Genomic DNA, 27,279 nt, shown 5'->3' with positions numbered 1-27,279 from the left:
GTCTGTTTTGATGTTTTTGATTCAACTGACACCTAAGAAAGATATTTTAGTTCGTGAAATTCGATTGGTGTTCTTAGGTCTTGTAACTAGCCAGTAGTCTCACGCTGTATAACTCATAGAGATGCAGGTATTTATTGCACAAGCATTAAAAACTTCCAAATGGGCAATGCTGTCAATCCTCCTCTTAAATTCAACTAATTTGAGATTAGAGTAAACAGTGTCACTGAACAGCTTCAGGCTCAACTGTTTACTGTTAACAATTGGCTGCTTAGTACAAATTGACATTGAATCATCATCCTATACTTTCCCTTTGCAAGCACAAAGTAATTTATATTTCACGTGTTTTAAACAGAATAGCATAATAAAGACATTTTATTTTGTCGCACTTTGCAGGAGAACAAGGAAACTGGAATGGAAACTGTGGTTGAAGCTGTTGCTGATTTTAAGTATGTCTTATCTGCTCCATCCATATATGCCTATTATTTTTAATGCTAGACATTATCAAGTAAACTTATTTTTTCTTGCAGGAAACCAGGATTAACGGGCAGAGGGTTGTATGAACTCAAACCTGAATGCACAAAGGAGTTTAACCTGTACTTCTCTCATTATTCAAGAGCTGAGCAATCAAAGGTAATCAAAGTAAATGTGTTCAGATATTTCTAACTCTCTTGGATGTGATTACATATTGTTATCCTGCTATACCAGTATTGGATAATATAACACCACAATAATTGAGACAAAAGTTAGTCATCGATTCAGTGTCCGAGAGTGTACCGATAGTGTTACAATTGCCTGATACCAGTGGTGAACCCATACTGTGTTAAAATGGGCTGTTCTCTTTTCTTGAAGACCTGAATCCCAACTTATTGAGGAAGCTGTAGTGTCCTGCATTTTACAGGCTGTCAACTTTTTTTTTTAACACACTTTATTATCGACTGTAACAGGAGCAGGAGAAACATAAAGATCAATGATAAACGTCGCCAGTCATTTTCACTTTTCCTCCCCAATCTCAGATCGGTCAATTGCAGCAAATTACAATCATTGTACCTGTACAGCACAACTCAACTACGATCTGCATATACTGCATATCTTAGCTGCCCCCCACCAAATTAGTGCATTAACATTCAATATATAATCCGATTGTCAGTACAATAACGTGTATTCATTTCCATTTTCTAGTAAACAAGTCTTCTAACTTAACTTGACACCAACAAACCCCTCCCACCCCCCACCCCCTCCTGGTCATTCCAGCTCAAACCCGCGCCCTCCGCAGGTATTCTCGGCATCCCGTAGAATACAGGGTATAGAATGCTATAAAAGAACGGTGTATTCAATTTATACTAAAGGGGTCATAAAGCACGAGGTGTAGGAGAAGAAATGTCTTATTGGGATCTAGCCAGGGAGTCCAGGGAGAGGTCCAACGCCTCTAGGGCAAGCATCAAGGCCTCCCACTCCAGAGCTATTGGTTGTTTACGTAGCCCCCTCTCTTCCTCCCTATGAAGGGTCGCTCCTTCCGCCCTACCCCATTGCAACAAGTCAGCCCGCCACACTGATACTGTGGGGGGTCTAGAGGACTTCCACTTCATGGTTATAGCCCTAATAGCCAAAACATATGACAAGTCTGTAAACTTTAATCCGACCTTCTGCTTCCCGGATCGGTGTCGTATCCCCAATAAACAGGATAAGGCCTCCGTAGGGGCCGGCAATTGTGTTAGGGTGTTAAGAACTCGGCAAATCTCACTCCAGTAAGCATGTAAGCGTGGGCAAAACCATAACATATGTATAAAGTTCGCTTCATCTTCCCCACAGCGATGGCAGCAATGAAGGGAGTCCGGAAACATAAGATGTATCCTCTTAGGGGTAAGATATGCTCTGTGGAGTATCATTGTTTCAATAAATTTAAACCTGATGTTACGGGACACCTTTTTGGGATGTTCCAGTATAGTCTGCCATGCTCTATCCGTAATCTCTGCATTTGTATCGTCTGCCCATCTAGCTCTCAGGGCCTCGAGCGGGATCGCTGCATGTGTCCTTATCCCAGTATACAGCCAACGGACCAAGTGCCCATGTAGTATAATAGATGCACTAGTTCGTTTTGTGTGGGTTTAATTTGTTGTGGTGCTCAGGTGGTGCTAATAAAGTGTGCTACCATTGCATGTAACAGATATAAGCGAGGAGGAGCGCCCGTGATCTGCAGGAATGTATCATGATCTAGGACTGTCTCATCCCCAAAGAAAGAGCCAACAGTCTCTATCCCGCTATCCATCCAGTCCTGGAGTCTAGTTCGTGTGAGCCTGCCCTGTGGCGTGGGTATTCCCAACAATGGGATATTCGCCGAATATGGTGGGGACGCCGACGTATAGGAAAGGGCTTTCCTCCAACAAGTCAAGGCACATCTCAACAGGGAAGGACAGTCTGGGGGAATCCTAGCTTTAAGTAACAGTAGGGGGTGGAGCTCTCCTCGTCCAAGTCTCTGGCGTAAACCCAATCTCGTATAGGTTCCGGCCCGCAGTCCAGTAGGAAAGCCACTGGAGCTGGCTCGCATAATAGTATCCCCGAAAATCCGGGGCCCCCAAACCGCCTGCTCTCGTACCCAATTGAAGTTTCCGGAGACTCAGACGATTCCGGCCTGTCCCCCAAATAAGATGGATCAGTAGAGTATCTAGTGCATTAAAAATCGATTGGGGCAAGGTCACCGGTATATTTACATAATAGTAGAGAAGGCAAGGGAGCATCACCATCTTTGAAATGGCTATGCGGCCCATTGCTGACAGGGGCAAAGAAGTCCAAAACCCCACACTGCCCCGAAGTTTAGTTATCGCCCGCTGGATGTCCCCGTCGATCTGATCTACGGACGATCTGTACACCTGAATTCCTAGATACTTAAAAGTGTCAGGGGCCACCGGCATATGATGTGCGCCGAACTGTATGTGAGTGTGGTGAGGAGTCTCTTGAAAGAAGAAGCCTAGTGATTTTAAGGGGTTTATCGCCAGTCCTGAGATCTGTTCATATGTATCAAATACCTGCAGCATCGGGCCGTGATTAGCTGTGAGATCCCGGACATACAGTAAAATATCGTCCGCGTATATGGAGATAAGATGTGTGCCATGAACTGGAATGCCCAAGCGGTCATCCACACCCCGGAGGGACAGTGCAAGGGGTTCGAGGGCAAGAATAAATAACAACGGGGACAGGGGGCAACCCTGCCTCGTACCTCTGTGTACTTCATAGCTATCCGAAATGTATCTGCCAGTGCGAGCCCTGGCTGTGGGACGTGTGTAAAGTAGACAAACCCATCTCAGGAAATTGTCCGGGAACCCAAAACGTTTCAGGGACTCAAACATGAACTCCCAAGACAGGGAGTCAAATGCTTGTTTAAGGTCCAGTGCTTACAGGCTGTCAACCTGAGTGAGACTGAACATTTCTCATGTACACTTGACCTTGAACGATAAAAGGCAGACTGTGGGCAGGTAAATATGAAGGGAATCCTCTAGACCCTTTTAAATGTATATGTCTTGCCATCAGTTGCTTCTTAATTATTAAACAGTTTTTTATGATTTAAAAAGGATTATACTTTGAGGTTTATGAGGAATATGCAAAAATCGAATTGTGAAGACGTCTGATTTCGGAATCATCTTTGTACACTTGTTAATTTAAGCTTGTACTTTTTAAAAATTATTCCTCAGTCTTAGTACTCACTTAAAAAGTCCATGATGAAGTAGTTCTTTCAAAGTCTCTAGTTGAACAATTCTGAAATACAATCAATTGGCACTGCCCCCATGTTATCGCTTTTAAATGTGGACTTTAATGTGAGCAAATAAACAGGCATTAAAAACTTAATTGGTGCCTCTACATACTTGATCCAGAAAGCACATTTCTTTTTTATGAGCCTTTCTAAAATGTCTGGTGAACTACGTTTAATTGGTATTTTTGTATAAATGTAGGAAGTTGTCTTATTTACAAATACCTCACTTCTTGAATATCTATTCAGGCACTAGACTGGTCCAGAAAAGCTTTCTCTATAGCTCTCCCCCAATGGTAGGGGGCGCCAATATGAAGCTTCATATCTGTGCCGGAAGAGGTGTCTTGTGATGAACAGGAGCCATAAAGTGTCCCCTCCGTTGAGCATCAGTTCTCATTTTTCCACTCCTTTAATGCGGTTTGTAGCTCTTCAGAGGCTTTTTGTCTCTCATAAAAAAAAATCTTCTTTTAAAAAATAAAAGTGCAACAACAGGTCACTGTGAAACCCTGCTTATTCATGCATCTTTACCAATACTTTCTGCAATGGCTTAGCTCATTTCTGCTGTTGGCTCAATTGACCTCTTAGTAACTGCGCTTACCCTGACCACATGTTCATATATGTCTGAAAATGAGTATGATTGTTTGGCAGGTGGCCAGTACTTTAGTATTCTATATTTTTCTTTAATGTCTCCTTTGATTTCTTTCCCTGTTATCCATTTGTTCCTGTTCTTCACACAACAGTCCACCTGGGCTGCTAGCTTGCCGCTCATTTCATCTACAGTATCCTACATCTTGTGTGGACACTATTACTAAACCGGGCTGTCATCTTGAAATGTAATTGTTCATAGTTTATCATTCCTTTACCTTTTAAACATTTCCACCATTTTTTAAAGGCATTATGTTGATCATCTTGGATCAATACAACAGTGATATACTATGGTGCAGTTTAGCATTTGAATATGGCACTTTTTATAATGGTATTGTGCATAGTTTATAATTGTTTTTAGCACTTCAAGATGGTAAATGCAGTTCTTCTGAACATGGCAGCTGTGTTGGTAGTTTATAAGAATAATGCACCATGTACAATACCATTGCAAGATTGCTGCCCACTGCTATGATAAATTGTATTTTTGTATCGCAAGCATAGCTGTCCGATTTAAGTGGCAGCATTTATGTTTCTACTTTTATTTTTTTGATTTATCCATCATTAGTTATTGAGTTTGTGTATCTGTTTTATTGTGGATGTGTAAGTGTCTGAATGTAACAATTATTTAGTCAGTGGATAAATGTGATGTATGGGTTACAAGGTGCGTGTTTGCTGAATTATTGGGTCCCTAAACTCATCAGAAGGACTTTCAATTATACGTTTTTTAGCATTTGTCAGTGCTTGTTTTATTCATGGTGAGTCGGCTGGGAGAAAACTTGACGCACAGTTCCGTTGCTCTTCTATTTGTTTTATATTGATGGAATCCCTCTAATTAGGAAAAGTAGGTTCTTTATGCAAACCATAACTGGTTGTCTGGTGACCAATGCTAGTTTGTGTTGTATTGGGCTGATCTGATTTGGGTATGCTATTTTGTCTGCACCCTGTACCTCTGGAGGGGAGTGTGTAGGATAGCAATGGGATATGCTTTGTTAGGGTTATTAAATGGAGGTGCTTCTCCAGGGCAAAGTTACCATTTCTGTTATGCTTTGTATTGTCTGTGAACCAGCCCTTTTGATGGTGGATTTCTTTTGAATATTTGGATATTGTTATTTTTTATGAAGTCTGATTTAGGTTTTCTCTTTACTGTTAACCAGACCTCAGTGTGGACTTGATTGTTCCTGACTTATGATTGGTCTACGCCCAGCTGCATTATTACTGTTACCTGTTAAGTCTGTGTATTTTTGTCTTCACATCTGTTTCAGTTTTGAGTTTCATCAGGTGTCCCCCTTTCTCTTGTTCAGTCCATTCGATTGGAGCTCCTAATATGAGCTTCACTTCCTTCTTCTTTCTCATCTCTTTTGGTTTCCAAATCCTGCCACAGAAGAACAAGCGGAACTACTCCACCTGATTCATCTTTCATTTTGTATTTCATGTTGTTGATTGTGACAGTACTCTGACAGTCCTCTTCGGATACCCTAGCCTCTAGAGTGCAGGGTAGCCCAGGAGTACACTGTGGTATTGATGTACTGTTTAAAATTAAGAAATATGTCAAATTAAGAAAAGTTTAAAGAGAAAATGGAAACTAAATAAATGTTCAATGGTAGGGAGGTTGGCCCACCTTGCAGGCGTGAGGCTGTTTCTTTGGCATTGCCCTGTTGTGTTTCTAGTCGGTATCTAGGGGTAGGCTGTAACAAGTGATCCCGTCATATTCTTTATCAGACATAATACTCAACCTTGAGCTCTGCATCTAGGCTTGTAGGTATACTGTGTCCACCTGAAGACTCGTTGCCGACTTGCCGATTTCGCCTTTCAGCAGTATTATTCTATGTTAAATAAGGTTCCAAGTTAGTTTTCTGCACTGGATTCCTAAGTTTGTTGATCTCATCTGTCTCTTGAGAGGGGGAACTAATGTCATAGCGCTGAGTTGGTGCCATATGTGGCTCTGTGAAGTCACATCACTGGAGGTTCTGGTGCTGAGTTTGAACCCTGATGCCACCGCCTGGTAAAGGGAGGCATTTCACAGTGGATCTAGTCTGACACCTGAGGGAGACGCATGAGGTGAGGAATCTTCAGGTAGAGAAGTGTATCCAGCAGAAATGTTTTACCATACATTACTTCCAGAGCACTACACACCTTTTTTCAGGTCTGTAAGGCTTGCCAATCACTTTCACTTGAAATCCATCTAACTCCACTGCATCATTTATACCTTTACCACTTCTAATATTGATTTGATCATACCTATTATAAGACCTCAGTGCAATGCAAAGTAACCTTTACCCCCTAGACTTTAGGGTACCGGCAGTCTTGGTGAGGTTATATAGCAATGTATCAAACACATCAAGACAAATTTTCTTGTTCAATGGCACCATTATGTTCTTTTCTCAGAATTCCTTCATTAATATGGACATCCGTAGGTCTTTCTTTAGTAAATAACATGGGCCCTGATAGGGCTCCTTCTGTGTTCTTCTCCCCAGGTCAAAACTATTGGATGTAACCACATTGGTCCTTGCCCTTGTGTATATCAGCTCAGTACATTCCGACACATTAACCTCACTCCTAATAGTCTCAATACTTAAATGATAGTATGTCAGTCAAGATATTCAATGGTTTTCTGCATCTACGCTTACCATCTTGTAAAACTCATTTCTCCAGTTATTGGAATCTAGGATCAGCCCTAGTTTTTGCAAGTTATTAGCTGTGCTTCTCCCTGCTATGAATTCTGCTTGATTTCCATTAGCTGTGGCCATGCGTTGCACCAAGCTTATGCTTAACAGGCTCATGTTCTCATTCAGCAAAGACAGGATGCACCAAATACAAAATTCTGGATCTTTGCTATGTTTGGAAGAATGACTGTTTAAATCTTCAAAAGTGATTTGGCTTGGAGTCGTTTTTATAATTTCCCTTATGTTAAATCCTCAAAAGTATTAATGTTGTTCCCTCTGGAAAAGGTGGGACAAAATCCTCCTAGACTCCTCTGTTGGTTTCAGGTTCAAAAGCCTTTCTGAATGTATTGGAATTCGTAAAATGATTGTCCTCGTACATAGTTTTAATTTTAACAAGACTTCACAAATATACATTTTTAGTTATCAGATTTATGATGCCAGTATTTGGTAACCTGCATGGTATAAAATGATCTCTTTGAGTTTCAGAGTAATTTGAAGAGTACAATTCTCATATTGTATAATTATCATGCATAATTGGGTAAATGGGAAAACATCGTAATATGTAATCTTCTGTTATTGGCTTTGTATCAAAAATATTTAACATGGATATGGTTGAATTCTCCTATCCTTGCTCCTTTTTACCTTCTCAGAGCGGTTATAGTATCCCTGTGGAATCAGGTCTTCACTTTTTTTGCGTACCAGATGTCTTGAACTGATTCATGTGTAAAAAAATATTTGAACCACATTTTATCTTTTCAAGGTACCACTCCTGTGTTGGTGTCTGATTAATCAGGATCAGAGCTGAGTTTCATTTAGTTTCCTTCATCTGCCACTTGAATCACTTAAAAAATGTAAATAAATCTGCCATGAGGTTTGTAAACCCATGTTCTCTAGTGTTGTATCTTCATAAATTCACATACTTGAATCATTTCCTCTCATCAGACTGAGTCTATTCGGTAATATCTCAGATATTGATCCAGAAAGACACTGAAATAGTCTGGGGATTTCATGATGTTTCCTCCATACAAGTGAAAGAAAATGTTTTTTTAAGATTCATATTAGCTGTCCCTCGGAGTTTGTCTGTTTTAACTGCCATAGTGAACTGGGAAATCCCATATTGCTGATGTGATTAAAATGCAACCTATGTTACTATGGCATAGAGTCTGGACGTCACCCAATTTAGGGTTAAATAGAGATATTATTAAAGACTCTTTGGGACTAGATCAAGTTGGAAAAGTTCCCTGGTTGAACTATATCAGAAAGCGGTCAAATGATTTATGCAGATCTGATTTTTATACTAATCCAAATTCAATGTGCACAATATCTAGAAAAGAGCTTATATGCTTAAATCATTTCGAGTCTCCAAGAAGTGGGCTGGAAATTAACAAAACCACAGTGCTTCAGCACCAAATGACCTTGGCATGTAGCTCTATTCAACCTTATTAAGAGTGGTGTCTAGGCGGGTACGATAGATAGGTTCAGGTTTGATTGTTTCCATCGCTTGGTTTCCTTGCCAGCCAAAAACGACTAGTCTACACATCTCTGTCTATGCCCGTGCGATAATCTATCTCCTCAAACCACAATGCATGTGATTCTTTTTTGTAACTTTTATGCTAACGAGCGTGCAAGATGGGTTATCACTTTTTTAAAACAAGGAGCATGGCGGCAATGTCGACCTGCCTTTTTATTCTTACAAATACTGGATAATGTGTACGTTATTGGAATTATGACTGGCTTTTTAAAAAGTATACTGAAAAAGAGGAAAAACATAAATTGCTAGTTTTTAAACCTGTAGTACTTTTGTTCTTATGGGGGCAGCTGTTAATGTACTGTATTGTTCAAAAATGTATATTTTAAATGAATTGCTCTTTTTGTATTCTTCTGCTTTTATGGTTTTATCAAGCATTTAAAATCGAATAAAGCATTTTCTGTTTCTGATTGATGAAATAGTCAAACCCAGATTGTGGCAAATACGCACTTCACTCACCAAGAAGAGGATTCAAACAACAGCACACCAAAGAAGGGAAAGTCAATAAGAAGCACAGAGCCGCCCCAAAAATACATTACAGAAGGAAAGGCAGTCAAAGCTTGCAAGGAGCACGGAGAGGGGGTCAATAACCGAACCCACATCAAAATGCTTAGATACTATGTGGTGGGCCCATAAAGGACTACTTACAGGTCTAGCAGACATGGAAGTGCAATAGCAATGCTGATGGTACCAACACAACAATCTCAGCATAATACTGGAATGTTGGAGAGGTTCACTTAGGGCACAGCCAAAGTCTAAGACATAGAACAACTTACAAGCAGATGTATAAACCACTCCAAAAGTTTCCCAATACAAACGTAGGGAGTGCAAGAGACTTGCGGGGCAAAAGGATTGCCGTGGCAGGTCATAACAAAGATACCAAAAGGAATAGGAGAAGGTGGGGGGACATCCTCTAGGACCCACAGACCAAAGCAATTGAATGAAAGGTGGAGGGGATCAAGAAGTTATAATCAGCCCAGGGCGATGACTGGACAACACATTCAAAATTCCAAGTCTAGAATGCAATAGGGGCTCAAGGCAAAACAGACTGAAGCATAAAACACAGAGTGGGATAACAGCTCCTGGCCAAGAAAGGGATATTAATTAATCACCGATCAGAGACCTCAACCACACACATCTTTATGACCCCTCTGGCGACATTGGTGGAGTCCTATGGGGCCCAGATCGTTTCCTATGCTGACGACACCCAGCTTCTCTTTACCTGCCGGAAGAGCGAAGAATTCGATGGTGAAAGTATCAGTGAGTGCCTTGGGGCTGTTTTTAACTGGTTCCAACTAAACAGCCTCAAGTGCAACTCGGATAAATCCGAGATACTTTTCTTTGGATGCCCATCGGAACCGGACTGGCATGGTTGGTGGCCTGCCGACATGTTCCCTCCAGCTCATTCCTCGGAGTCGGCTAAGAACCTGGGAATTAAAATTGATAACGGGCTTACGCTCAAATCCCAGGTGCTGACCCTCACAGGAACATGCTTTGGTATCCTCAGAATGCTCCGAAAGTTTTTTCCGTTGCTCTCTGAGGAACATCGAAGAATAACGGTTCAGGCCCTCATTGGATCCAGACTGGATTACGCTAATATCCTGAATCTGGGTCTTCCGGAGTACCTCTTACAACGTATGCAGGTGGCTCAGAATGCAGCTGCACGAGCCATTTTTGGCCTGCATCGTCGAACCAGTGCTTCGAATTTGCTGCAAATCTTACACTGGCTCCCCATCCGGAAGAGGATAATATTTAAAGCCATGACACTAGCTCATAAAGCCTTACATGCTACGGGGGCTCAATACCTACAAAAGAGGCTGGCTTTTTACCTCCCGGCACGATCTTTAAGATCAGAGTCACTGGCACTCGCAGTAGTCCCCGGTATAAAGAAAGTCCGTATTGGAGGACGGTCTTTCAGGCTGCTGGCCCCCCAGTTGTGGAATTCTCTACCTCTGTCTTTGCGGTCCACATCCAACTTACTCGCTTTTAGGAAGGGTTTAAAGACCTGGCTCTTTACTGGCTAGAGTTTCTTTTTAATTTTATCCTTCTGTTCTGCTCTCTCTTCTGTTGTTGTTATGTTTTACCTGTCTCCTCCCTGGGTCTGGAGTATAAAGCGCCAGGACACTCCTTTGGAGTAGCCGTGCGCTATAGAAGACCCATAATAACATAACATAACAGACCCATAATAACAAGGGTAACACTAGAACTCAATGCCTCCAGCATGGTTGGCAGGAAACATCCTTACAAAACAATCAGTCAAGCGAAACTCAAGGCTAGCTAGCTTACTGGGGACGTTAGGGTGTGCTCAAAAAGTGACATTACCTTCCTCTTAAGTGCAAAGGGGCAGCACACAATCATCCCAGATACCAAACAAACTGGAGGGGGTAAGACCACGCAACGAAAGCTGCAATACCACTGGAAGAGTCAGATGACCAAGCGGGATGCAACTCAACCGGACTACCACCACAGTACCCTTAAACAACAGAAAACGATGGCAAAGAGATTGGAAGATGCACCAGAAAACTTAAGCTAGTTACCAGTTCAACAGGGGAGCACACCCACTGGGGAAAAAGGTATATGGCAGGGCACCCAAATGAAACAGGACACTGGTGGAAACCCAGAGAAAAGCAGAACCTGCAAAAATGCAGGTTGGGGCAGGGCAGAAAACTCACTTAAGGTGACTAAGCCAAAGGGTTTTTAACTTTCAGAGTAGCAACTAGGCGCTCAGCCTAAAGTGGACGCAATCAGTATTGAGGCTATAGTGGTTTCTGTGGTGCAACACGGCGGGCGTAAAAGACCCTCTACCGCACTACAGTATGTCAGCAAAACCAACATACAAAACTAATATCTATAGACAATGCTTATGCACACACAAATGACATCTCATACAGTCATGTCTATGTTCCAACACAGTACAATGAGCCAAAGTCAACATAGACAATAAAATTCTTTTCAGCACAATATCGCTGTAGTTCAATTGATGTAGTAGTTCCAGAACGAGCCAGCCGACATGTGTTTCGACGCGTTAGGAACAGTGTGTCCGCGACTCCTCAGAGCTGCAGTATTATTGTGAGATCAAGAAGGTCGCTCCACCGGTGATAATTCCGACCCGGCGGGGTCCGTGACCATAGGTAAACACTTTCTTTGCTAACCTCATCGCTGCTTGAGAGTTTTCCCTACTGTGCTGGACAGCAATAAAAACGGGTGTGGTCATGACGGGCTCAGCTCGTCATGAGCACCTGAGAGGTATATGCCATGACGAGCTGAGCTCGTCATGAGCATGGAAGGGGTTAAAGGTAGTAGCCTTGTTGTACTTGTGTTCCTGCTTGTCGGTGTCAAAGTTAAAATGTCACTTAGCCGGTAAAGCAAGCGAAAGCGACTCTAAGAAGAGATCGCGCTCTCGACGGATTCTCTGTGCAGAAAGCCCGGGACGGGGATCCTGTTTGTGAACTGGAGCGGATAATTCGCAATCACCGTGTATTTCGGTAAAGGTATGGTGAAGCCGATCAGAGCTCTCCCGGGTCGCTGTGTTCCAGTTGTGGAACACTTTGAGTGAAACTTTATCTTGAGTACAAAATATAAATTAAAGGCAGAATAAAACAGGAGTTACTACTGCAGAGAAGTCCCAAAACTGTACGAGGTATACATGGATCATAAACCCCAACTCTAAATGTGACAGGGCCAAAAGGAGCCCTAGGATGGACCAGGAAACCGCAATACCCTTCACACTCATATGAAACAAAAAGGGGAAGTGCATGCATGTACTTCCTGAACAGTCGAAGACTGAGCCTGGGCAGGCATCTCATAATCCCCAATCCCATCAGGGCGTACAACAGGAATCCACCCCAGCTCCGAGAAAGGGAAACAATGAGGGGCAACCCAAACAACACAACCAGCATCACACAGCCCCCAGCATTAAGTTAGGGGACATCATCTCACAAGCCTGAAGCTCAAGAGGTGGGGGACTGGGGGAAGTTCTGATCCACCTCACACCCTAGAAAAAAGCGAGTCCTCAACTGCCCTCCAGGAAAGTGGGTAGAGGGGGCTCCTGCTCCAAACATAGAGAAGACACACCCCAACCCTAGACAGGCAGGGAACTAGGGAAGCGTAAATCCAAACATCTGATCCCTTACTATACAGCTCACAACAAGACCAGTAGGAAGGCAGGTACCCTTTCCTGCGGAGAGGATGCCCCAGTACTGCACATAGACCAGGTAAACCCCAGCCTCAAACCCAGCTAGGAACATACAAGTAAAGACCCACACACACACTATTCCCAATCCACAATTTTAAGCCGGCATCATGTCCCATGAAGAAAATCCACTGTCCTCCTGCAATGAGCCTCCATCGCTGTACCCGAAACAGATAGATCCCTCCTCCAGGCACAGCAGGGAACACATATTATAGCATAATGCAATGTGATAGTGTGGTGTTGTTTCAGTGTTAATGTTATTGTACTTTCCGCCTTGATTGTTTTTACTAACATGTTTATGTTATTATATAGGCAGAAGAAGCACAAAGGAAACTAAAAAGGCAAAATAGAGAAGATACAGGTATGACATTGTGTGATCTTGCCCTGCTGTTCATATCCAACAGATATTTCATTTTTACTAACCTGCCAAAAAGAAATGTTACACAATTGCACTAAGGCCTTATACTGAGTGCCCTGTTATTCCTCCTGTTATTGTCCTGCCACCATAGTGCGGCGAACCAATAACTCAACTGCTGGGGTGAAAAAGCAGGGTATTAGGAGTTTGAAAATATCGGAAGAATGAGAAATACTGCTCCAGCGTCTTCTATGCTCCCCATAGTTTTGCTCAGAGATTTCGGCTGCTTTCAACAGCCAGAACCTCTTGGGAAATTCCTAGGATATATGCTATTGCTGCAAATCACTGAAGTTCATTGGGCCGGTAACAAAAGTTACCAACCCCACCGTAATTATAGAGGAAATGGTATTGAAGCTAGAAAGGCCTCATTGCAATCAGATTACAATCTGAGTTGATTTAACAATGAGAGGGAAAACATGATAGGTTTTTAACTACATCTTGAAGGGTGGTAAGGCTCTCTCCTTAGTGTCCCAGGGGAAAGAATGTCACTATCCAATTCCCCTTCTAGCTATTATCTGATCTGTGAAGGAGGAACGTTTGAATTTATCCTGGGTTAATATGGATTTGTGCGAGGACCATATGTCCCTCCCTGGTTGTAGTTGCTGATTTTTGCCTGAAGGTAAAAAAGGACAAGTTAATGTTTCAGTTTGATTTTGAGACACTGCCACTTAACTCTGACCCAGACTTCAACTGTCAACTGGTGCAGGCTCTTCCTCACCCCGGATACATGGTTATTCATGGGACCCTTCTGCTAACCAAACACCTTTATTACCTCCTTTTAAACTTGATGAATCCTGGTAGGCAGTAAAAGAGTTCATTGTCCTAACCCAGCTCGGAGTTAGCTATTGCCCCCTACTTAAGGATTCTCAGAGGGACGAGATGCATAGTTCATTAGCTCTTGCAGCTGCAAAATGTCAAACCAGATCTCGCTATTAACCATGTTTGATGTGGTTCAGACATGATGATTTCTGTTTTATCCAGTCCTTATTTTATACTGCAATGTATGTTGTTCAGACACATCATCAACTGATTTAGATCCTTTTTCTGCTGTTCGGTTTGTAGAAGGATCTGTGCCTTTCCAGCTTTTTATTGGAACCCCAGCTGATGGATGCTGAGTATGTTTTATGGCAGACAGACAAACATTTTGAACAAGGCTGATGAGAGCGGAGAGTGCTGTAGAACCTCAGACTTAACCAGAGTAGAGCCTGAATGGAATATATCCTCCTTAAATGACCTGGCCATGCAGGGAAAGAAAATTCAGCCTTTGTTAGCTGTGCCTTCTAACTGAAGGCCTAAAAGATTATAGTCCATCTTGTCAAAGGCTACAGAGGTACAGGTCAGAAGTCCCCCGCTCAGCTGTCAATAATCTTAAGTCATTCTTCAAATATGTCCAATATTGCAGTTTCATTCCTGATCCTGGATCTGAAATGTTATTTTTTTCAGGTGCACATAGAGCTGCTTACCTACCACTGCCCCCAGAATGCTCTTTCTTATCCAGAGTCAAACAATATGTCTATAATTCCCTGGCTCAGCAGGGTTCAGATTGTGTTTGACAGCCTACTTTAAGGAAGCCAGTACCACCCCCTGTGCCAGCGATACGTTGAAAAAGGTGGCCTTCTAGCTGCTGGGCCAAACATTGTAGGTCAGTTTATTTAGTCTCTTTCAGAGTTCTCCTAGTTTCCTGCATACAGTGACATAATAGAGTGAATACAGGTGCTTTTGAGGGCCCCCCAAGAGGGAGTGGAAGACTAGTATTGTGGGAAAATGTATTTTACAGGTTTAACATTCTCCTGAATATTCCTTCTGGATCCCTCTCTATTCCATCACTGACCCTTCCTTGCCATTGCCTTGCTCAAGCGCAGGAGTGTTGATTAAATCTCTCCTGATCATCACTGGCCTCAGGAGAGATTAAAAAAAAAGGCTAGGCAGATTCTTAAGACGATTTTGCCAGTGGTGGTTGTGGTGGGAATGCATATATGTTTGTACTAATAAACACATAATCACACATTTATTCTCATCCAGGGGATACTCATCAATAGTCATAATCTATGAACAATCCCCGCCCATGTGCGGGATATCGGAGCGTATAGAAAATACATGTAAATATATGTATATATATGTGAAAAACATATATGTTCGAGGCATATGGGCTGCTGAATTCATATCTGTGCATAGATCGCCGCCTAGTGTTGGGTCCGGATGATTGCACATTGTTGTCCTGGAAGAGTCTTCGAAGTATCACGAGATAGGTGGCTCCTCCCCTGGACTACAGTGCGCATGGGCATCCTCTCCATTCTCAGATTGTTTTTTTCCGCCATTGGGTTCGGATGTACTTTCCTTTACTCGAAGTTCGGAATCTAAAAAAACTTTTCTAAAAGGCCAAAAGGCCTTCGGTCTCGTCGGTATTGTTTACGATCGGTGCCGACAGCTTTATTTACAGTTATTCAACTTGGGACGTCGAATCGGGCCGCGGGCCTTCTCGACGCCACAGGGACCAGTCGTCGATGGAACGAAGTCCATTCAAAAGATGCCCTCTTTGTAATTCGAAATACCCACATATAGATAAACACCCTGTATGTAACGAGTGTTTATCTCCGGAACATAATGAATCCGACTGCCTAGCCTGTGCCCAATTTCGATCCAAAAAGACACTTCGGACTCAACGGGCCGCTAGGCAATTCATGCAGAAACAAGCGCCGGAGCCGGAAAATATCTTCGATGATGAAGACGATCTCGCCGAAGCCGAAGAATCAGATCAACAGTCAGATCAAGATTCGGAGCATGACTCCAACTACTATGTCGATGAAGAAGAAGACGTCGTCGAGGTAGGAGACGACGAACAAGGGATCGGAGCCGTCGAAGACGACTCCAGTGATGAAACGGGGCCAACCTTGAGTACGACGCCCCAAACATACACTTCTATGGTTCCACAGGCTCAGGTCGAGGCATCGCCAGAAGGCCTTAGCCAAGATCTCGAAACCCATTCTATAGCCCCGCGATACAGCTCGGCTAAGAATATTAGAAAAGAGCCATTGGATCAACGTACTACTAAATTGTTGATATCGAAACCGAAAGTTATGGAACCAAAAACAAAACCGAAACTGATCGACTACACAGTCAAACTACGTCGATCCATCGGAGTCGATCCCAAAGAAGATCATCGACAATACGGTCTTTGGACCAAACTATGCCGATCCTTTGGAGTCGAACACAAGGTTCGTCGAGCCGAAGGGCAGCGCACCTATATCCACTCCAAAACAAAAGGCTGTCGAACCGATAAGATCGGCGCCGACAGCCGGCAACACAAAAAAGGGACTCGATCCGAAGAAGGTTGTCGAACCCAAACAGAGAGTCGGCAAACCAATAGCTGTACAACCAAAAACAATCGAGCCAAAGAAAATCGACCCAAAGAAGGCCATCGAGCCGAGACCAAAAAGCATCGGTCCAAAATCACAGGTTACGAAGACGCTACAAGGTCAGAAAGGTACTATCGACCCGACAAAAAACGTCGAAACGATAAAAACATCGGCTCCGAAGAAACAGGCACAACCTAAAAAGACTGTTGTAACACTGAGGGATCTCGGACCGATCAAGTTTGGCCTACCAACTTCCTCTAAAACAAAGGCGGTCGACCCGAAAAGGGGTATCGAACCGAAACAAACAAAACAAAAGACATTGGGAAAAACGCCAAGAACTACTGAGCAGGAGATCTTATATCCAGACCCCTCATCAGAAGAACAGTCAAAACTTTACATTGACCCTAATTCTGGCAAAGTCACTCTCTACAAAAGAAAAATCAGACCAGAAACTGATGGAAACTTATATCATCCCACTCAAAAAGAAAAGGGACTGTTCTACTTCACCTATTCTATTTGAGACTATAAAACCAACTAGGCCTGACACGTACACATATACACCCACACACTCAGATGAAGAGGTGGATGATGAATATAATGAGGAATACAATTACCCAGTAGACCATGACCAAGACAGTCAAGCTTAACCATGGGTTGACCCAGTACATCCTGGTGACTCTCAACCAATTCCAGATACACCTGCATACCCTGCTAGGCCTTCTCCTACAGAGGATACAGCTGCTTTTAATGCACTAATAGATAGGGCAGCCCTCCATCACAATGTAGAAATGCATGCAGACCCCATTGAGGAAGATTTCCTCTTTGACACCTTTGCCACATCAGAAAGATCGGTCAAAACACTACCTATGTTAAAAGGGGTACTTAAACATGCAGGTGACATATTTAAGGAAACAACTAGGGCACGGGTCATTAACCCCAGAATAGAGAGGAAATACTGGCCAGCACCAGTAGACCCCACGTATATTAAGGGACAACTGCCTTTGGATTCTTTAGTGGTATCCAATGCACGAAAACGTGCAAACTCTCAAACAACTGGAGAAGCTCCACCTCCTGACAAAGAATCAAAGATCTTTGAGGCATCAGGGAAAAGGGTAGCTGCTCAAGCAGCTAACATATGGCGAATATCTAATATGCAAGCCCTGTTAGCTAGGTACGACAGGGCACACTATGATACCTTAGAAACACTTCTCCAGTATTTACCTCAACCTTACAAGGAACAGGCTGAAGACCTATTACAGGAGGGAAAGTTAATAACTAACGCCTCCATTAAATGTGCCCTAGACGTGGCAGATACAGCGGCCAGATCTGTTAACACCAGTGTTATGCTCAGGAGACATGCGTGGCGTCGCATTTCAGGTTTAAAAAATGAAGTCCAGTCTACTTTATTAAACCAGCCAGTAAATCCTGACTATTTATTTGGTCCAGCTGTAGATACAATCCTGGACAAAATGAAAAAAGACACTGAGACGGCTAAGTCTATGGGAGCCTTACAGTCCCAACAACATAGAGGCTCCTTTCGTCGCTCCAATTACAGAGGTGCTGCAAGGGGTAACTCATCACAGCAGACTACAAAGGGAATACGCAAACCACCTACAATAAAAACAATAGAGGTGGATACCGCGGCAATAACAACAAAGGCAGAGGACGAGGGAATAATACCACCAGATCCTCTACCAACACAAAACAGTCAATCAATCAGGAGTTTGCTAAAGCGCGACTACTCACCCGTAAGGGTCTCAAGGCGCAAGGGGTGGGGGGGGAGTTGGGGGGGTGCAGGTTCCATTCCATCAAGGAGGGGGTCTGTCGAAGAGCCAGGTTTTGAGGTTTCTTGCGAAGATGGGGAGCGATGTTGTCTGTCTGAGGTGGAGCGGAAGGGCGTTCCATGCCTTGGCCGCGAGGAAGGAGAAGGAGCGGCCTCCCGATCTGGTCTTTCTGGTGCGGGGGACCACAGCGTAGGAAAGCTGGGCTGATCGTAGGGTCCTTTGGGGTGCGTGGAATTTGAGTCGGCTGTTCAGGTATGCTGGTCCGGTGCCGTGGAGGGCCTTGTGTGCGTGGGTGAGCATCTTAAAGGTGATTCTCGCCTCGACGGGGAGCCAGTGGAGTGTGCGCAGGTGCTGGGAGATGTGGCAGTGTTTTGGCAGGTTGAGGACCAGTCTTGCGGCGGCGTTCTGGATGTTCTGTAGCTTGCGGTGACTTCTTAGCGCTACCCCCAGACCATACAACACCAGTCGGGGGACTATTACAGCAGTTCCTACCAGTCTGGCAAAACATCACTACAGACAAGTGGGTAAGGCAAATTATCCAGGATGGCTATTGCCTAGAGCTAACCTCCACACCACCCAACATACCACCAAAGCACCGTCCTATGTCTGTAGAACACCTAAACTTATTGCAGCAAGAAGTCATCAGCATGCTGCAAAAAGGGGCCATAGAACTTGTACCATTAGAACATCAAGGTACAGGGGTATACTCACTATACTTCCTCATCCCCAAAAAGGACGGGTCTCTCAGACCAATATTGGACCTCAGGTCCCTAAATCAATACATTTTATCAGAGCATTTTCATATGCTCACTCTACAACAAGTCTTACCACTGCTGCAACAAGGAGACTTCCTCGCAACTTTGGACCTCAAAGACGCATACTTCCATATACCGATACATCCTGCTCACAGGAAATATCTCAGGTTCACAATACTAAATCAACATTACCAATTCAAAGTCCTTCCATTTGGTGTAACAACAGCCCCGAGGGTGTTCACAAAATGCCTAGCGACAGTTGCTGCACATTTAAGAAGACAACATATTCACGTCTATCCGTACCTGGACGACTGGCTAATACAAGCAAAGTCAGCCCAGCAATGTGCCAGCCACATGTCCCAAACCATTCGCCTCCTGCACAGTCTAGGCTTCACGTTGAACTACCCAAAATCTCACCTTCAGCCATCCCATGTACAGCAGTACCTGGGAGCAACAATAAATACTCTAGCAGCAAAAGCATACCCAAACACTGCAAGAATCAACAGTATGCAACTGCTGATCCAAATGTTCAAGGCCCAACACTCGATCTGTGCCCGAGTGTTTATGCAACTCATAGGCATGATGGCTTCGTGCATCTTCATAGTCCCTCACGCAAGACTACACATGCGTCCGCTACAAGAGTGCTTAGCACGGCAGTGGAACCAGGCTCAAGGACAATTAAATGACCTAGTGTTGGTGACCAGTCGTGCATACAACTCTCTGCATTGTTGGAATCCACAAAACCTTTGCAAGGGACGACTGTTCCAAGAGCCTGTACCACAAATAGTGTTGACAACGGACGCATCCCTGATAGGATGAGGAGCCCATGTTCTTCAGTACACAGTGCAGGGCCTATGGACAACACAACAAAAGAAAATGCACATCAACTCGCTAGAGATGATGGCAATTTTTCTGTCAATGAAAGCGTTCAAAGTACATTTATGCAACAAGACTGTGTTGATCCGGACGGACAACATGACTGCAATGTACTACATACAGAAACAGGGAGGGACACACTCTCCACAGCTATCGCATCTAGCCCAAAGCATGTGGAAGTGGGCCATTCAAAGAAACATTTTTCTCATGGGGGAACACCTCCCAGGCAAGGACAACCAAATAGCAGATCTGCTCAGCAGACACAGCCAACAGATGCACGAGTAGGAGATTCATCCCACAGTGCTACAACCATACTTCCAACAGTGGGGACAACCAGAGATAGACCTGTTCGCCACAAAGGAAAACGCAAAATGCCAGTACTTTGCCGCCAGGTTTCCACATCCGCAGTCGCAGGGCAATGCGATATGGATGAACTGGTCAGGCAAATTTGCGTACGCTTTTCCCCCAGCAGCGTTAATACCGCTAGTGGCACGCAAACTACGCCAGCATTCACTGACACTAATCCTGGTTGCTCCAACATGGGCGAGGCAACCACGGTACACAACATCGTTTTAACAATACTAATGGGACCACCATTTGAACCGTTGCATTCATGTGAATTACAATTTTTAACATGGAAGGTGGCTTTTCTTAGAGTTAGCGAGCTACAAGCCCTAACTATTCAAGAGCCATTCATCCAAATACATGCAAATAGGGTAGTTCTTAGAACAAACCCTAAATTTATGCCCAAAGTGGTATCCCATTTCCATATAAATCAGACAATAAAACTGCCAGTGTTCTTTCCAAATCCACCGTCAGTACCTGAAACGGCTCTACACACACTAGATGTCAAGAGAGCTATTCTATACTACATTGATAGAACTAAGGATTTTAGAAAGACTAAACAGTTGTTTGTTGCCTTTTCACCACAACACAAAGGCAACCCCATTTCAAAATCTGGGTTAGCCAGATGGATAGTTAAGTGCATTCAAATATGTTATCTAAAAGCAAAACGCACTTTAACAGTTCCCCCAAGGGTGCATTCTACACGCAAACTAGGGGCATCCATGGCTTTCCTAGGAAACATTCCTCTAGAGGAAATATGTAGAGCAGCCACATGGTCTGCCATACATACTTTCACAAAACACTATTGTGTAGATGTACATTCCAAACAGCAAGCAGCTGTAGGACAGGCTGTTCTAAAAACTGTTTCAGACTGCTGCAGCTGGCACAGGTAGCCACCGCTAAGGGAGAGACTGCTATACATTCTATGCACAGATATGAATTCAGCAGCCCACATGCCTCGAACGGAATATGCTACTTACCAGTATGCATCTGTTCTTGGCATGTAGGGCTGCTGACATTCATATCGCCCACCCTCCTTCCCGGTGCCTGTCGCAGCTGTAGCATTCATTCTTACTTTCTTGCATGGACATCTCTTACTGTACCATACTCCATCTCTGCCACAATGGCGAAAAACAATCTGAGGATGGAGAGGATGCCCATGCTCACTGTAGTCCAGGGGAGGAGCCACCTATCTCGTGATACTTTGAAGACTCTTCCAGGACAACAATGTGCAATCATCCGGACCCAACACTAGGCGGCGATCTATGCACAGATATGAATGTCAGCAGCCCTACATGCCAAGAACAGATGCATACTGGTAAGTAGCATATTCCTTTCAGCCTAAAAACATTTTCCAACTGGCAAAGCTGCCGCAAAATTACATGAATTAGCATACGCACAATAGAACTCTCCCCACCCCTGAGAATAAAAGAGAGCAGTAAATATTAGCAAGCAACAATTCTTTATTGCCATAGGAAACCTTGTAATTGCAGGCATTTGCCAGTAGGCTGCAGTAGAGTATAAAGAAACAAAGAAAAACGGACACATTGGCGTTAACGCAACAGAGTAGGGGTACCGTGACTTTAAGCCCTGAAGGCGACCCCCTGCTCCCATGATGCACCACAGGTGACAGTTGGGTCAGTTCTTTTTTCTGGCTCCTTCTGTGAGGATCCTGGAGCTTGAGCTCTTCAGGTTTTGACTGAAATTGTGATTTTGAGGGATTTTCCTCAGAAAATTCGACATCTTCTGGCTTATTAAGGCTTCTAAGTTGTTTTTTTGTGGTAATCCACAAAACTTTCCTGTCCGAATGCTTGCTTTGTTCCGGAAATGTCCTTCTTGTGACAAGAAGATGGCTCTGGCTGACCCGAGATTACTCTCTGACCTTCTCCTCTACGCCCCCTTCACGAGTCTCGCCAATTGATGACATCGCGACTTTCTCAGATGTTCTGGGCAGGGGAGCAAAAAAGCGCAATATTGCGGTGCATACCCCAGCGGTACCCACTTCTGTGATTTTGATACCCTTCATCATCGCACAGCGCTCAGACCTCTGCTGCCCCTGGTTCCCAGGCCTCCTTGAACCGGCTATGGCTACTTTCCTCACACCGGCGGTGGTGGGGTCTGTTCCATCTAGGATAGCCAAGGAGTACAAGGCTCCGGCAGAGGACCACTTGTTCCTCAGATCTGATCCACCCGCGGACTCTATAATTGTGGCGGCTGCCATGAAGTCCCATTCGGGCTCTACCTCCTCCTCGGTACCACCTGAAAAAGACAGCAAACTCATGGACTCGTTTGGCAGAAAGGTATGCAACACCTCTGCTTCATATATGAAGGTAGCCAGTGCCTCTGCCTTACTTGGGAGGTACGACAGGTCCCTCTGGGACTCCCTGATTCGCTTTACAGAAAAGCTTCCTAAGGAAGATCGACAGGACTTTGTTGAAATTCTACAGGAGGGAGGGCTCGTAGCCAATCAGGTCATCAGCGCCGCAGTAGATGCCTCTGACCTTGCGGCCCATGGCTACTCCCATGGAATTTGCTCTCGTCAATCGGCCTGGCTACGCCTTCAGGACTTAAGCCGGATGCCCAGAAAAAGATATTGAACCTCCCCTTCAATGGTGCCTCTCTTTTCGGGGCCATGCTGACGACAAATTGTCCAAAATAAAAGCGGAAATGGACACTGTCAAGGCTGTGGGCTTAGAAAAGCGTAAGGAATTCAAGAAGCGCTTTTGCCAGGGAGATAGGAGGTCGTATCAGCAGAGGGTTCAAACCCCTCAGTGGACATCCCAGTCTCAGCAGAAAACGCAGTTCCAGCAGCGATGTCCTGGCAGAGGCAGAGGCAACAATAACAAGCATCAGTCTGCCTCCAAGCAGCCTCCCAAGCCCTGAGCCGTTGCTTCTTCCACGACTGTTCGCCACTCCGGGGGAGGGAGTATTTCTCATCATCTTGCAGAGTGGAAATCCATAACAAAGGACAGATGGGTGCTGAATATTGTGCAGCATGGTTACTTGCTGAGGTTCAAGTCCCCCCCTCCGCAAGTTTTCCTTCAAGCAAAGCACCTTCCCCAATTCCACAGTCAACTGCTGCCAGACGAAGTCTCCGTCCTCCTCAAAAAGAAGGCCATAGAGGAGGTTCCCCCCATGCAGAGAAATCAAAGAGTCTATTCACGGTATTTTTTGGTTAAAAAAAGAGGAGCAGTCAAAGAATACAGGCCCATTCTGGATCTACGGCTGCTCAACAGATTCATCAAAAAAGAAAAGTTCTGCATGCTTGCCCTGCACCAGATCTTCCCGCATCTCCAGGGAGACTGGATGTGTGCTGTCGACCTGCAGGACGCTTACTTCCACATACCAGTGTCAGTAAAGCACAGAAAATTTCTAAGGTTTTAGATCGGACGCCATCACTACCAGTATTGAGTGCTTCCGTTTGGCTTGAAATCTGCACCTAGGACATTCTCCAAGTGCATGGCGGTAGTGGCTGCTTTTCTTCGCAAGAGAAAGATCTTCGTCTACCCCTACCTAGACGATTGGCTGTTGAAAAGCTCCACTCCGACTCTGCTTCAGAACCATCTTTCGTTCTGCCTCAAACTGATGGACTCGTTGGGGCTGCAGGTCAATCTCAAAAAGTCAGTACTCACTCCTTCTCAACGGATTCACTACCTGGGCGCTTCCCTGGACTCGGTACAGGCAAGCGTGTGTCCTTCGGAGGAGAGGTTGTCATCTATGCTCCTGAAGGGTCGCCTTCTACTGGACACTCACACCCCCACAGCCAGACAAGTGTCCCCTCTCCTGGGGTCGATGGCCTTGTGCATCTACATTGTGCTGAATGCTCGCCTTCACATGAGGCCTCTGCAGCAAGCCCTCGAGGATCAATCGTCTCAGAGATCAGGTCACTGGGAAGACCGTGTCTCGCTTCCTCAAGAAGCCAGGGACTCAATAAGATGGTGGTTGAAACGTGCCAATCTCCTCCGGGGGGTTCCAGTCCATCGTCCTCCTCCATCTCAGTCACTTGTCACGGATGTCTCCCTTCAAGGCTGGGGTGCTCACATGGACCGGCCCCAAGTTCACGGCCTCTGGTCCGAAGTAGAGCCAGGCTACCATATCAACTTCCTGCAGCTTCGAGCAGTTCATCTGGCTCTCATGTCTCTTTACCCTTCTCTGCGCACCAACTACCTCCAGGTTCAGACGGACAACACGACAACTATGTTCTATCTGAACAAGCAGGGAGGCACCAGGTCAAGAGTCTTATCTCTGGAAGCACAAGCCATCTGGCACTGGCTCCTGGCAAGGGGCCTCGCTATCGTGGCAGTTCATCTACCAGGACTCCAAAATGTCCAAGCAGACTGCCTAAGCAGAGTCTTCGTAGAAGCGCATGATTGGGTGCTCAACGAGGAAGTCACGCAGGAGGTTTTTCAACTATGGGGCGTACCGGACATAGACCTGTTCGCAGAGGCGCCCAATGCAAAATGCCCCGTCTTCGCGTCCAGGTTCCCACAACAGGGATCACTGGGGAACTGACTTTTGATCAGCTGGTCGCAGACATTACTCTACGCCTTTCCTCCCCTGCCTCTGATCCCGGCGGTGATTCAGAAATTCTACAGGACCAACACCAGGATGATCCTGATAGCGCCAGAGTGGCCACGCCAGTGGTGGTACCCCGATCTCCTACAGCTGTCGGAGGTCCCGCACCGGCGACTTCCTTGCCATCCAGACTTGTTATCCAAGGAACAGGGGAAGGTATTTCACCCCAACCTTCCCTCCCTTCGCTTGACGGCATGGCTCCTGAGGTCATCCAGTATGGACACCTAGATCTCCCAGCAGACTGCATGAACATTCTTAAAGAAGCAAAACAACCCTCCACTAAGAAGTCATATGCTTTCAAGTGGAAGAGGTTTTTCTTATGGTGTCGTGAACACTCTCTTGACCCGATACATGACCAAGAGCAGGTGATTCTACATTATCTGATGCATTTAGCTAAATCAGTCCTTAAATACCCCTCCATCAGGGTTAATTTAGCTACCATCACAGCCTATAGGAAGACACCTTCTCAAACATCTTTCTTCCTTATGCCTGTAGTTAAAGATTTCTTAGAGGGGCTTAAGAAGGTCTTTCCACCAGTGAGGTCCCCCTCCCCTCCCTTGGAGCTTAATATCGTTCTGACTAAACTGATGAGTGCTCCTTTCGAGCCTATACATAAGGCTTCTTTGCAGCACTTGACCTGGAAAGCTGCTTTTTTAGAGCGATTACCTCTGCCCGTAGGGTCAGCACAATCCAGGCCTTGTGTTGTAAGGAACCTTACACAGTTTTTCATGCCAACAGGGTGGTTCCACGAACGCACCCAGGTTTTCTGCCTAAGGTAGTCTCCGACTTTCATATCAACCAGTCTATTACCTTACCTACCTTTTTTCCTCAACCTAACACTCCCCCGGAGAGATCATTACACTCTCTAGATCTCCGGAGGGTCCTGAAGTTCTAGTTGGCTAAAACCCTTCCACTTAGAAAGTCTGAACGGCTTTTTGTTAATTATGGCAGCACTAATAATGGCCTGTCAGCCTCAAAACGGTCCATTTCCCGCTGGATTGTCTCCTGTATAGCTTTAGCTTACCAACTAGCTAACAAGACCTTACAGGGTAAACCACATGCACACTCTACTATAGGGAAAGCTTCAACTACAGCTCTCCTCCGTAATGTTCCTATTTCTGAGATTTGTAAAGCGGCTACTTGGCGGTCTGTGCATACCTTTACCCGCCATTATTGCCTGGACTCAGATACACAGGCCGATGCCCGAGTAGGACAGGCCTCTTTAAGGAATTTATTTGCATAAGATGTATTTGCAATGTGTAACTTATTCACTCTTTGATGTGTCATTTCTTGCTCGTCCGCGAGACTTTGGGTATGAGCTAATCTATTCATAGATTATTACTATTGATGAGTATCCCCTGGATGAGAAGGATTAGTTACTTACCTGTAATCCTATTTTTCATCCAGGGGTATACTCATCAAAGTCATAAGCTCCCGCCCTCCTCCCCGGGCGAGCATTATTTGTACAGTTATGTTAAGTTACTACGGATCTACTCAGGTGTCCTGCACATCCAAAAAGAACTGACCCAACTGTCACCTGTGGTGCATCATGGGAGCAGGGCTTAAAGGCGCGGTACCCCTACTCTGTTGTCTTAAAGGCAAGGTGTCAGTTTTTCTTTGTTTCTTTATACTCTACTGCAGCCTACTGGCAAATGCCTGCAATTACAAGGTTTCCTATGGCAATAAAGAATTGTTGCTTGCAAATGTTTACTGCTCTCTTTTATCCTCAGGGGTTGGGAGAGTTCTACTGTGTGTATGCTAATTCATGTAATTTTGCGGCAGCTTTGCTAGTTCGAAAAAGTTTTTAGGCTGCAAATATATGTTTTTCACATATATATATATATATACATATATATTTATATGTATTTTCTATATGCTCCGGGATCCCACACATGGGCGGAGATTATTCATAGATTATGACTTTGATGAATATACCCCTGGATGAGAACTAGGATTACAGGTAAGTAACTAATCCTTACTGCAGTGCAAACGTCAAACTCAAGTTTATTGCCACAATGCAATTGACATTAGAAAACACTGTTTACTGCTTTTCACAGACTAAATGCCTCTTACAGTGTGACCTTACTGCACAAATTTAGCCCCTCGAATCCTGGCTTTGGTTAAATATCTTTTATTAAAACAAATACACTTTAAACACTGGGCTCGAGTTATAGACTATAGCTAGCAAAAATTTGTGTATTTTAGGTTTTTGCTTTGTAACCATAACTGCACTTAAACTGTGTGTTTTTTAGTTTCACTGAATATCTGAAGTTTAAAAAAAATTACATTCAGGTCTTATCACTGAATCTACCCATAACTTAACAATAACCTTGGTTTTGTGCTTGTATACCACATCTCACTGTTCCTTGCTCCTAACCTTGACTATATGCTTGCCGTTGACCC

The 27,279-nt window shown here is 44.5% G+C and overlaps 1 protein-coding gene across 2 annotated transcripts in view; it reads left to right on the top strand.

Annotated features, from left to right (window-relative positions):
• UBR2 (ubiquitin protein ligase E3 component n-recognin 2) overlaps positions 1 to 27,279 on the top strand; it is a 1,610,484-nt gene that overhangs the window by 651,882 nt on the left and 931,323 nt on the right. For both annotated transcript variants that reach the window (XM_078649714.1, XM_078649715.1), the window contains exons 22-24: positions 394 to 446; positions 528 to 630; positions 13,083 to 13,131. In XM_078649714.1, coding sequence (XP_078505840.1) covers positions 394 to 446; positions 528 to 630; positions 13,083 to 13,131 — 205 coding nt within the window. The remainder of the gene's footprint in view (positions 1 to 393; positions 447 to 527; positions 631 to 13,082; positions 13,132 to 27,279) is intronic.

This window comes from Lissotriton helveticus, chromosome 6, assembly GCF_964261635.1.
Source record: "Lissotriton helveticus chromosome 6, aLisHel1.1, whole genome shotgun sequence".
Classification (NCBI taxonomy): Eukaryota; Metazoa; Chordata; class Amphibia; order Caudata; family Salamandridae; genus Lissotriton; species Lissotriton helveticus.
Note: the sequence above shows the minus strand (reverse complement) of the source record. Positions and strands in the feature narration are given on the sequence as shown.